Below are 13,741 nucleotides of genomic sequence, written 5' to 3' on the forward strand. Positions count from 1 at the left end.
GCTCGCAAGCACTGACACAAGCACTCAAGTGCCTGGAGAGGTGGGAGAGCAACGAGAGTCTCTGCAAGAGGGAATGAGAAGAAAATCCCAGGCAACTTCTCCCTCTGTGGGTGTTCCAGCCCTCCCACAAAAATGCTGCTTTGATATGAGAAAAATTCAAGAGTGGCAAAGGGAGCCACCTGCCCTCGAGTGCTGTCAGTCAGCAAATTGGTGAGGCACTCCAGGGCAGGAACTGCTCATGTAGACATGCTCCCAAATAATTCCCAGGCACATTTCAGGAGTGACAGTGGTCCAGGGATGGTTACAACCAGCACACCATGGCTTGGAGGCTGAGGCTTTGTGAGCAGAAAGTCACAGAACACCATGGCAGCTGGCTCAGAGTTCAGGCAGGCCCCTGGCCGCATTTCAGTAGCTGAAACGTCTTAGGAAATGAAGGTTTTCTGCTGCATTTTATATTACATTTTACTCTGCATTCATACTGGCACATGTTGCACTAATAAGGTCTAGAAAGTTAAGAAAACTTTTTTTAGACTGAAAAGTCTTAAATCAACTCTTATACATGACTTCTAAATTCTTTCTATGAGGCCCAGCTTTTTACAGACCTAGTACTTGAAAATCTGGACTTGTCAGGTCACATAAAGGAGATTTTTTTTTTCTTTTGTTTTCCCTGTGATATTGTTTTCTTAGGATAATTTGCCAACATTGCAATATCTCTTGGCTCAATTTTCCTGCCAGAGGTCATGCTCCTGTTAAACCCTGCAGTGTGACAAGCAGGTACCAGTAGTGGCTCCATTTATTCCCTGACTCAAAGCAGCAAAAAAAGGCCAGGATCACTTTTGTGCCTGCTTGATTTGTTTCTGCTAAATGTCAGGTGTTGAAGCAGTCTTGAGGAAAGATGTTAAACATGCAGCTGCCAGACTGCAGTGCCAAGAGTGCAGCTTGCTTTTTCTACCTGAAGATGATTTTGGCCAAATTCTTGGCTTGCACCAAAAGAGAGCTCACCCTTGCAGTTGAAGGACTATGAACTTTTAGACTAAGATTAACATTTGCATTTAATGACATTAAGAAAGGCTTTTTCATTACCTGGGCTGCTTGAGACTTATTTAGTTTGTGTTTCATTTTCTAGAGAATTTAGTTCAGTCAGATAATAACTGAATTAACTACAAAGCAACATTTTAATTTTCTTACAACCTCTGTTTCAGTTTTCACTTTGCTTCTCACAGCTGTCTGCATTTTATTTAACCTGTAGGTATTTTTGCAATTCACGATCTAAAAATATATGATCTACTCAGTGCATTTCATTGCTTTCAATTTCTAAACAGACTCTGTAACAATATCTATTGTGTCTCATTTGGCAGACAAATATTACCTGTTTGACCATCTGAATTCCTGTATAGTTATTCCACCCAACTCCACAGACTTCCTTTCTCACCATTTAGAATAAGAAATACTTGTACTGTTAAATAGATTAATTTTTATTTTGTGGCCTGATGTCCATGACCTGGATTTGAGTTATAAACCTATCATTTGCCAGGGCTCGTTATCCACTGATTGCATAAGCTATTGTTACCAGGATAAATTTTGAATTCATCTGAAAATCCCAATTAACCAATTGACCAGCTCTACAAATAAGTTCAGCCAACATCTCCTGTCCCTAAGTTCAGTAAGTTTGCTGCCAGACTGTCTTCTGTTTTAGCTGCCTTGATTTGTGTTATAATGAGAAATATCTCGTTTCAGATTCAAATTACAGCATTAACTCAAGTGTGTTGGCAAGTCTTTTTACTCTCATATTCTAAATATGTGCATAGATGATAAAGTAGAAAGATCTGAAATAATTACTATTTATATCCTTCCGTTGTTTCCTCCAAAAACAGTACTTTAGACTTAGACATTGTTTTCAAAATTATTAAGCTGACTCCTAGAATGTTTTTCCTAAAATGTTTTTGTTTTTTCAAGTCCAATAATGCTTCACAACTATTTCCATCTGGTAGTAATAGTCTTGTTTATTCTGGAACATCTTGGTTTATATTATGCCTCTGTGTAACAAAATCTATTGAAATCATGCAAAACACCAATCTCTCTGCCAAAGTCAATAAAATTAATACTTGTTGAAGAAAACAGTAAACAACAGAACTTCATAATGATGTCATTAGCACATACTTTGTCAACAGTTGGAAAATCCAGAAAGTTCAAGAAAAATAAAGAAGGAAAAAAAAATGCATTCAGCTCAGTTGTATAATTAATTATACATAAACTTTTAATGAGGTTTGGCTAAAAATGCAAACAATTTTATAGCAGCATTTGCTGCACAGCAGCATAGCAGCAGTGGATGCTGTGTTTTATCCATCCATCAAATAAATGGGCACATTTAAAATCTTCTTTAGTGCTGAGAGTCAGTGCTGCAGCAGGCCCTGAGCTGATCCTGGCTCCAGTTCAGGAGTCCAGGTTGATACATTTGGGAGCTCCAAAGGTATTTTTTCCTTCCTGGGTTTTCTGCTGGCAGCAGAATTCCACTCTTTGTGTTCAGATGCTCCTGGGATGTTCCCTCAAAACACCTTCTGCTTTGTGCATGCACAAGCCTTTTTTGCATCCATTTGGTATCAAAAAAAATCCTATTTATGGGTTTATTTTTTGTCCTGATTAGTTCAAATGTGCGACAGTATAACCTTCTGCAGACAAGAGCGCAGCCATGGGGGGAGCGTGTTTATTTGGCTGTCAGTGCCAACCAAGGAACAATAAAACACCACAAAGCCAGAGGCTGGCTGAAGCATGAGGGGCAGATATTGCCTAAAGTGCCATGATGTGGTCAAAACTTAATTTACTAGATTAGTTCTCAGAGTTTGCTGTCAAGAAATGAAGAGAAGGAAAAGGGGAAGGGCTTTTCTGATTTCTAGATTCATCAAAAAGTAAATGAACAGTGGCATACAGAGCTGTGCTTTGCTGGCAGGTGCAGATGATGTGCAGTACGGTGAGACCAGAGCGTGTTCAGCGTGCTGCTGCAGATCCGCGCTGAGCTTGGGTGGCCTGGCTGCAGCAGAGTGCTTCCTACCGCCTTTCCACCGCCTGGAAACCAGCACCCCGGCATTCTTAATGGCTTGCCTTCATCCAGGAAATCCTGTTGGCTTTCAGAGATGACAAACATAAATTGGTGGTAATTTATTGAGTTAATGAAGGCTTCCTTCTGAAAATGCGGCATTCCCACGGCGTGCGCTGTCTCAAGGCGCCGCTAGATGGTGGAACAGGACTCCGCACAGCCCCGCATTCCCAGACAAACCCTTCCAAAAAACAGCCCGGTCAATCCTGCCTGAGGATTCACAGCTCTACAGTACAACTTAGAGTTTTTATTCCAGCTGCACACACCATATTCTTTGTCCTTTACAGCTAATTGATATCTTCCAGAAGTCTCTCTCCAGCGATGGTTTTCCAAGGAGCGCTCGGAGAGCCAGGCACGCAGCAGCACACTGCCCAGGGCAGGTCCCATGGCCCCCAACCAACACCCACCGGGGATAAACTATGGAAATTAACCGCAGGATTCGTCTGTAAGCTGTGATCCCGTGTGTGAATCGCACTGCCGGGGAGGCAAGGGCAGCTGTAAGAAACTTTTGCTCAAATCGTCTCCCAGGTGAGCCACCGCCGCTCTGGGCAGGGCTGTGTGCCTTCTTGCCCTTTGGAAATGGGCACAGAAATGTGGGGGGTAGGGGACACGACCCCCTGCTCTTCTACAGGTATCAAGGAGAATAATGAGCATTTTTCCACGTGCAGTAGTAGAAAATTTAAATTCAAGGCAGCAAGGATACCAGCAATAGCTCAGAAATAGCTAAGCTGATATGAGTAAATGAAAGAGAGGCAGTGTAAAATAACTAGATGTTTTCAATGGTACAATATCTTGTAAAAACTAACTTGTATTAGCCACAGAACTTAAAACCTGGTTGGATGTAAAAGATGACTGGCACATGTGGTGGAATATGTCTCAAGGACTTTCAGCAAAGATCAAACACACATTAAACAGTGATTTCCAAAGTTTTGGAGTAAAGGCAGAGGTGTGCTACAGAAGTCAGAAAAAAAGGAACAATCTAACTTAATGTTGTTATTAGAGAGCCAGCAGGAAATAAACTGAAAAATAAATATATTTACAGGTCTGAAGAGGAAAGATTTAAAGCGTCAGAGTGTACAAGGAAATAGAATTATGCAGATACTTGAAAACATGCAGATAACTAACAAAATGCAGATCATTACATGACAAGGAGCTATTTGCAGACAGTTATGTGGCAAATAAGCTTTATTTACTATGGGAGAAAGAAAAGCACTTTCCTCACCTGGTGTTTCCAGCCCTGCTGAGTAGACAGTGATGGGGACAAGTGCTGGGGACAGAGCAGTCCTGGGCAATGGTTCCTCCCCTGACAGATAAGTATTCACTTAATCACCCACTTTTGCTTTATCTGCAAACACAAAGCTCAGGACTTCCCTGAATTAATCCCTGTTTGGACTGCATAGGGGATTGGATGGGCAAAGAACACCATGAACCAGTTTTCCACTGCTATCACAAACAACAATATTGCAAATATTCTGAATTCCCTATAAAACAACTTCCAGTGTTTGTCTTCTGTTGGAAGATATTTTCAGAATTTCACACTTTATGTTCAATATAAATTATATGCTTCGATTACATGCAGGATCCTTTTGATAAAACTGTCTCAGTATAAATCTCTGCCTTCCCTGCGTGCACTCCCTCGTAAGCCAGCAGTAATACCTGTTAGTTACCCTGCATTTTGCAAAGCCACCCAAGCTCTTTCACTCTTAGAAAATGAGCTTTCTGTGACTCTTAATCATCCAGGTAGTTTGAATTATCTTCCACAGGCATTAGTAAAGGAAGCTGCTACACGATGCTCCAGGGGAAGTTCCTGTCTCCTCACTCTGCTGCCTCTGTTGCACACACACCTCTGGGACAGCCAGGAATCCCACTGGTCTCTCTCACAGCTTTGTCAGACACCATGAGACCAGATATGTAGATGCCACAGGTTTTGTCCTTTTTTTAACCTCCAAGGGATGGGACTCAGTATTCTGAGAAAAATTTTTTTTTTCACTAATAATATTGATTTTCAGTTAAAGCACAGTAAGGTACCTGTTTTCTAATTAAATCAGTGATTACATGAGTTTTATATCCTTCTAGAGTCATCAAATAACAGGCCAAACACCTCACAGAACCTGAAACTACGCTACAGTGTCAAATATTATCTATCAGCCCAGTCTTTGGATCAGCTTAAGCATCGGCTAATCAGCAAAAACTGACTCCCAAACAACCGTGCAGCTTGACATTAACCGCATTGTTCTAATTTAATTCCCTGTCAAGAGGGTTCTGCATCAGTCCCCCCACCTCTTTTCTTAGGAACAGAGATAAATGGATGGGCCTGTACTGCCACAGCAGTCAGATCTGGATCTCAGCGTTTCAGATCTGACCGTCAGGCATTGTCCATATTAACAGAGCTCCTTTATCAGCCCTGTCCAAACTGGGGTTGCTGGGTATTGACAGCTGATATGGAAGCTTTAGCAGATGTGACTCAGCACTCCCCTGAGCCCTGCCAGAGTGGAAAGGATTTATTACATGATTAGCATATTAATTCTGTCCTGCTTTTTCCCAAATACAGAATGCAATACTGGCTGTTCCTTCTTAATATTTTTTTTCCTGTAGTTTTTTATACTTTGGTCACTTTTTCTCTAAGCCAAGCTGATTTTGCAATCAAAATAACCTTTTTTTTTTTTTTTTTTTTTTTTTTTAGTGAACTTTTTCAATGCTCCTTACAAATATAGAGTCTTTCTGCCTAAATCTTCCCTTGCAGAGACTTGATCCAGAATTGCTTTCAGGTTATGAAATTAGCCATTCAGAAGAGCCACCTGCATTTAAAATGTTTGGTATCACTTTGGAATAAAATCCACAAGCAGAAATGTTCCAAAATATTTTTAAACTCAGGGAAAAGATAAGTTCTATGAAGTGAAAAATTAAGAGCCTTTTCCAATGTTGAATTAACAAGCCCACAGCTAGAACATTGTATATAGTTCAGAGTACATCCATACTCGACATCTGACAAGGCTTGAGGAAGAAAAAGCATAGAAATCAGGGCTAAGAGTCTTTTTGAAAAATGCTTTAAACAATAAAGTGGTTTTAATTAACTGACAAGTGGAAAAGCAGAGTAATCAAACCAATGTCTATATGTATTTTTAGGGAGATACATTGCTTATAGGATTGAAGTAGAAAATGCAGAAGAAGGAAGACAAAAAATTACAGAGGCACACTGGATGAGAGGACAAAGAGTTACTTGGTTCATTTAGGCTGAACTAAGATTGCATATGCCACATATATGGAACAGATTTTATTTGGCATGGAGTCAAGAAGATGAGCAAATAGACATTTCATCTTGGTCTGTCCCTGGTTTTACACTCCTATTTTACTCCTTAAAGGCACTAGCTATGCAGGCAGTGAAGCTAACCAGGGTGGCTTGAACCCTCAGCATACTTGTCTGGATCATGGTGGATTTTCTGTGAGATTTATGTGCTATTTAACAAAGCAGCAAAAGAAAGGAAAGAGCCATCATTTTCACAGCTTTAGCTTGTACTCCCTCCAGGATCTGCAGCAGCAGGCAGATGTCAGCACCTCTCTTGGTCATTGCACAGAAAAATTCTCCTTGAATTGCGTGAGAATGGCAGATGCAGCCACTCAGGGTGCAGCAGCAGCACAGCCCCAGGCCAGCTGAGCACTGCCTTTGTTACCATTCTCACAGGTAGTCCCCAGCCTGGAAGCTTCCTCCTGTATTCCCACCCTTGGCTGGCCTCCCATGACTTATTCACAGCAAGGACATCTGTTACACAGCAGACTCAGCCAAGTCCCCAGCCTCCACAGCCCTGAGCAGTCCTTCCTTACCTGCTGGTCTCAGGTCCATAGAGCCCCAAGGCTTGTCAGCCCCAGGACTGGAGAGCTGCAGCCCCTCAGCAGCTCCATCTGAGCCAAGGGAGAGCTGATCCCAGCAGTGCTGGGACTGAGACCCTCAGCACACCACTACCACCACCACAGCTGAGCACATCTGCTGCCCTGGGGAGGCTGCAGGCCCCCCTTGGCACAAGCTGCTGCAGCCTCTAGCTACACCCAGGAGCTGGACTCAAGGCCAGCTCGTCCGCTGGCATCTCCTCAGCACCTCCTTCAAGGCTGCCTGGCATGCTGCAGCCTCTAGCTACACCCAGGACCTGGACTCGTCCGCTGGCATCTCCTCAGCACCTCCTTCAAGGCTGCCTGGCAGCAATAATGGCACTCAGCCGGGACCTGGGCCTTTGGCCAGGGTCTGCTTGCAGCTCTTGCTATAAACTGCCAGATCCGCTGGATCCTGCTAGAAGCAGCCACAGCCTCCCACAGCCACCCCTTCCCAAGAGCAGCATCAGACACCCTGATGTTCCTCAAAGGCCCCCACCAATCCCAGAAGAAATTCTTACAGAATCTTGAATGAGAGCCAGGAAACTGGCAGTGAGTGCTGTGCCCATGGCCACCTTGGCTATCCATGGTCTGGCCAGGGCAGAGGGCAGCCCCTCTGAGAGTCCTCAAACCTTCTTCACCATGAGTTTTAGCTCTTCACTTTTACTGATGATTAACATAGCAGCAACAAAGTGCAGTCACAGAAAACAATTAAAGCTTAAATAGTCAAAGGCAGTCAATGAGATTTTGGCAAGCACATAGACTGTCAGGTGCCTGTGCCTCGTTTGCCATCAAATCATCAAGCTCAAGGTACAGCACATAGGACTGTCTAAAGTGTGCTGGGCGGGAGAGAGGAAGAAGAAGAAGTCACTGCTGCCTTGTGGATGCCAGGCAGTCAGGGAGAGAAAAACTGCAATTGTTTTTCACAGTGGCTTGTGAGAATTTTTAGGGAGTTGTAAGAACGTGATAACTTGCTTGTATAAACAATCTGCAGGTGGTGTTTTTCCACTTTGTTTTCCTGTTCTTGTAATAAACCCTTCTTTTCTCCTCTTGCTTTGGGTCCCTCACCTGTTCTTGTGTCATTCTTGGAACAAGGGTGACACTGCCTCATGGCACAAAATGGCCAGTGCTGTTCCCCCTTGTGACAGCCAACATGTCCCCAGCCAAGGCTGGGGCTGAGGAGCCCCAGCTGGTGAGTGTGGGTGGGTCCATGCCCACCTCCAGGTGAGGGGTGGGGCAGGGGCTGCCCTTATAGGAGCTGCCCGGGATGCTGCAGCAGCTGGCTGGTGCTGGTTCCTGCTGGCTGCCTTGGTCTCTCCCATGGTGGTGGGCTTGAGGATGGACTTCAGCACACTCCTGGAGCCTCTGGGCTTTGTTAAGGTCCTTGAATGGGTGAGTGGAGCTGGGGGGGTTGTTTCCTTTGCTGCCCCTGGGCTGGGTACCCCTGGGGAGGTGTGAGCCCCTGGGCTGGCAGACCCTGCCCCAGGTTGCTGCTGCTGGGGTCCAGCACTGGGCTGCCCCTCAGCCTCACCCTTGGAGTGCAGATACGTAAACTTGGTGTGTTAATTACAAGTGTGTTACAGCAGCTTTTGCTGCTCTGTGTTTTGTGTTCTGATGATTGGAGATTTAAGGTCTGGATAGTGAAAAAAGGAAGCATAAGAGCTATTTAGAGAGTCAAGTTGATGTGTGATACTCTGAACATGTACTTGCTCTGAATTCATAGTTGTGGATATGCAAGACTTGTAAAAATATTTCCTGTATCACCTGCAAGAAATACTATGCTGGCTGTTAGCATACAAAAAACCCAGCAAAATACAAATCAAAAAAAAATTTCTGTGCAACTGAAAATAAGATATACAGAAAGCACTTTTTAAATGGGCTTTGGTTAGCAGTGTTGCTTACACTTCTGGATTTTAGGAACTTGGCATTTTCTTCTTGACATCACTTCAGCTTTGCTAACTTTGTTGCTATTTCTTGTCTTTAGCTATTTCAGCTAGATGTTGAGTTTGCTTCCTTTGAGCACTAGTGGTGTGAACTAATGTGTCTCTGTATCAATTCCTACAGGTTCTTGCCATCTTTGCTTTTGCCACGTGTGGGGGCTTTCAAGGTGAAACTGCTCTTCTAGTTTCCTGTGAAGGTGTGGTAAACAAAACAGTTACAGCTGCTTTTGCTTATCCATTCAGGTGAGCATTAGCTCTTCAGTTATTACTGGATAATTACTTTTTATTCCTCTTTTCCCTATCTGCCTCCTTATGATCATATGCTTTCTGTCTAAGTGAAGATGTGAAACTTCTGGCTTGCTCTGTAGCAGCAACAAAATATTTAGTTGTAATCATTCAAGGCACTGTATTTTGTTAGTGCCTTATAGACAGAAGTAGTTAGAAATGGCCGTAGGCTATTATGTTCTGTATTACTCTATCTTAAGCTCTAGTCTAGCAGTGTATGAATGCTACAGAAAGTAATTAGTAAGAAAAAAAACCTCAATCCATTTTGACAGCCTAATTCTCCATCAATTTGTAGCTGCTTTGGAGGTCCAGATAAGATTATTTTGAATGTGCCATTATCTTATTTTTGTTCAGAGACTGAATGGAAAATTCTTTTCAGTTTATTCCAACATTATCTTGGTGAGGATGTTGGGCACAAAAAACCTAAATACTTCAGTGTCATTGCAGTGTTCTTGTAGAGACAAGCTCCTTTCCTGGAGCAGGAGGAAGAGGGATTCCTCTTTGCTCTTGCAGCTGCACAACTATGAAGAGTGCAGAGTGGTTGGTGTTCCATATGTGTTCAATAAGTGTGATAACATAAATTGATATAGAAATTGATTCAATGGACAGCCAGTAAAAAACACTACAACAGCAGAGAATTTAGTCACAAAGACCAGCATTGTGATAGCATTTGGAGGGGAGAGTGGGGATCTGAAATAATTCTGTGCTGGTCACAGAGTGGTCAATGGTAGTCACACAGCTTTATTTACTCAGCTTCAGTGCTTGTGTTTTTTGTAGCCATAATGCCTTTTAAGTCCTTATCACCTTGTTTAACTGCAAGTCTCTCAAGTAATGTTGCTGTCTGCTTCCAAATGGAGAATTTTTTGTTCAACTGCTCTAAAAACGCAATTAGGGTTCTTCTCCTGAAGGTACTATTGTATATCTTCGTGTAGGATTGAATACAATCTTCAGAGAGCTTGACAAACCTCTCTGTTGCATAACTGATTACTTAGATATCTATAGTGTATCTTTCAGAGTCAACTTATACAATCAGAATGCTGAAGCTCTGTTGCTGTGAAGCATGGAGTATAATAATAATGAAGTATAAATAATGAAACTCCCACAGTATAGCAAACTCTGACTACATGGATATAATCTTCACAGGTTGAATACTGTTGTATTTAGTGCACCAGACCCAAAAGGCTGTGGTGGTACTTGGACTGATGTCTACCTCATGGGTGACTTCTCCTCTCCTGCACACTTCTTTGTTACACTGGCAGCATTGGTGTTCCTCTACTCTATTACTGCCCTTGCGGTATATATTGGGTATAACCGTGTGTATCAGCAAAATAACAAGTTTCCACTAACTGTAAGTAATACTGAGATATTTTAATGCTTTGACTTTGAAGCTGCAGAAAGATGAGAAATATTGCTAATGCAAGAATAATTGGTGAATATCCAGTAGTTACTTTTATTCACACTCCATTTAACTTTTGTATCTCAGACTGGTCCCTACAGCGCTCGAGCAGAAAAGGGGCCCAAAGCCCTTGGGCATCCATGTCACCACACCTTATGCAGTTATTGAAGCAGTGGAATGAACTTTCATTTTTTCAGGGGAACAGTATCTTCACCACAACTTTTCTTTTGTATCATGCAATTGAGTATACAATTGTTCCATAGGTGGGACCTCCTCTGTTAATGTGAAATTTCTTTGTATAGAGCACTGCTGCAATTGGCAGAGGAAAATAGTTGCATTGTGAGTTTTAGACACCTTCAATACTGAAGCTCTGAATGAGAAATTTCATAACATGCTTGAAAATGGACTTAGGCTAAAATCTGGTTTGAAAAGTCACTATCAGCCATCCAGATTTAAATCCTCTGCTCTTATCCCATAACCCTCACTTTACTTAACTTTGGTTTAAGTTCTCATAAAATACGTGCTAGACATCAGATTTTAGAAAGAGATTTCTTAGGTTAACGTTGTCTTTTGCATCTCTCAAGCTCAAGCATAAAGTTTTGTAGCTGGTTATCAGCACTGAGTTGTAACTATAACATTGTTAATGACTAAATTTCCTAGTGATTGTTAGCACTGATGCAGTTATCTTGGTCATATAACTGATACTGCCTCTGCTTTGCTCTCATCTATATATTCCTGCATTTTTTAAAACCTATTAATGAGTATTTCTCTTGTGTAGGACTTGGCAATCAGTGTTGTGATAGCCTTTCTGTGGCTGGTCAGTACTTTTGTTTGGGCAAAGGCGCTTGCTGACATCAAGGTGTCCACAGGAGCCAGCATTGTTCCAGGAATTGAGTCCTGCAAAGCACCAGGAACAACTTGCCATTTTCTTTCTGTGACCAGCATGGGAATCCTGAATGTGTCTGTGGTATGTATGCCTTCCACCTAATGGGTACAATAAATGTGTTGGGAAGCAACAAATGGTACCTGAGAGTGCTGTTCTACTGATTGCATGTGTTGCTGTGTTAAGATTTCTTTATGGTTTATTTGTCATTCAGGTCCATTAATACTGTGGTAAAACACTGAGCAAATAATTTCTTGGAGGAAACAAGTTTTTTTCTAAAGGAAATTAAGAGAAACATCTTGCAGGATCTGCCTCTAGAGCTGTTACATGCAGCATTTCTAGACATATTTGAGTGTCTATTTATGCTTTTAGCCAGGAGCAACTTAAAATATCTTACTGAGCCACCCAAGTGGTTTGATGACTGATGTAAGTAAAGAGGAAATGCTGTGCTGGTGCTGAACCTAGCTTTTTACTCTGTGAGCATTTTTACACATCAAATTGAGGTTCCTTGTATCATAATGGTATGAAGCTCATGTTCGTACAAAGAATGCTTGATATCAGAGCAAATTAGGCTTATTGTATGATCTGCCTAGTGAATCCCACTTTTCTAAACTCAGGCTGTTATTCATTGGCCTAATAATAATCAGTCATTTGGTATGAGAGTGCATATGTGGGGGTGCTCAGTGGCTGAAAAGAATTCGTCTAACTGTGCAAAGTATAGAGTAAATTTAACTATCTGGTCTACAAAGAGCTCTGTTAAATGGCTAAAATAGCTTATATTACTCTGTAGAGATTGGAAATTTCTTGTCCAAATGAAAGGAGTGCTAAAGATAGTACTTGTTACTGGTCTGGCTTGTTTTAATAAAAAGAAAAACAAAACCCAATAAAACACAACAAATTTAATGCTGCATTTCTTGTCCCCCCTTTTTCTTTCTTTACCTACAGGTGTTTGGCTTGGTTAATACGGTTTTATGGGCAGGAAATGTTTGGCTTGTATACAAGGACACCAACTTACACAGCCAATGGAACAGGATTTCTGAAAGTCCAACTGAAAGGGTATAAAAACAACTTGATATTTTGAAGTGCTTCCACTTTCACATCACACTATCAAGAGCATGGAGCCATTAGGATTCAGTAATGACTGATAATTCATACAAACTTCTGTTTTGTACTATGGTTTGATGTAAGGTCTTGGGTACTCCAACTGAAGTGTTTAATTATCATGAAATATGTTGTGTCTTTCAAGGCTATGCAGCATAATATTACAGTTTTTGAAGAGTGAAATGAAGAGGTTATCTGGATGCTGACCCTTTCTGGTTCTTAAATTAGCCTTATAGGGGGCATGGCTGAGAAGGAACTCTGTCTGGGTTATTACTGCATCATGTTTAGCTCTGCCAAGTCTTCTCTGAAAAATGGAAAGTAAATTCACCCAGAGCAGGTGAAAATGCAGTTTAGTTTCTTCCTTCCACTGATATCTTGCAAAAGTCACATGAGTAGAATCATAGCTCTGCCCAATTTGCAGCCAAGATGTGTAGGTTTCCAGATAGTCCTTTCAGATCATTGTATCAGATCTGCTGCTGGGCCTGTCAGGAAGGACATTACTTCTATGCTTAATATGTTGTTTCTGTTTAATGGCTTGAGGACGATCTCTGAACAAGGAAATTTGCTGAATGAGTTCATAGCTTCTAATCTTCCTAATATGAGGGCTTGTATATGGGTGCAATAGATAATTTAAACACTTGAAGGAGGTGGGGGTGGGAGGAAAAATAAAGTATGGCCCAAAACACCTACAAATACTGTAGAAATCAAAGTTAATATAGTCTGCTACTGCTTAGGCTTCTCTCTATAACTTTTGAGGTGCATGAACAAAGTTTGTGCATGAAAGGATGTAAGGGGAGATGTCTGAATATGACAAATTCTTCATTGATGCTCATCTCATTCACTGGAAATGATATTTGGGTCTTCTCATGTGGCCTTCTTTATTAAGGTGTCTGACTCCCTGTGAATTGCCCAGAAAGAATGTCTTGACAAACTTAATATGAAGGCTGTCCAACTCTTTTTGGCTTGTTTAAACTGTTTGTGATGAAAATAGACATAGTAGTGTGTACATAATGCAAATTGTAATTGTTTGGTGTGCCAGAGCTATTGACCTTGTGATAGTAAACTGTGATGTCAGAGTGTAATAAAGTCAGGATGACTGCTGCTGAAGGAATGTGCCTCGGGTCTTTACTGCTGCAGCAGGGGATGCAGAGGCATTGCCTTTGCAGCTTCTGGGGCAT

At 41.8% G+C, this 13,741-nt stretch overlaps 1 protein-coding gene across 1 annotated transcript; it reads left to right on the plus strand.

The window, feature by feature from the left end:
- The first annotated feature begins 8,278 nt into the window (after positions 1-8,278).
- Positions 8,279-12,572, plus strand: SYPL1 (synaptophysin like 1). Its single transcript, XM_041474653.1, has 5 exons — positions 8,279-8,350; positions 9,023-9,141; positions 10,327-10,531; positions 11,358-11,546; positions 12,408-12,572. Exons 1-5 carry the CDS (start codon positions 8,279-8,281, stop codon positions 12,522-12,524), a joined length of 702 nt encoding a protein of 233 aa, XP_041330587.1. The 3' UTR covers positions 12,525-12,572.
- Positions 12,573-13,741: the final 1,169 nt, after the last annotated feature.

This window comes from Pyrgilauda ruficollis, unplaced genomic scaffold (genome assembly GCF_017590135.1).
Source record: "Pyrgilauda ruficollis isolate IOZ18807 unplaced genomic scaffold, ASM1759013v1 scaffold33, whole genome shotgun sequence".
Lineage (NCBI taxonomy): Eukaryota > Metazoa > Chordata > Aves > Passeriformes > Passeridae > Pyrgilauda > Pyrgilauda ruficollis.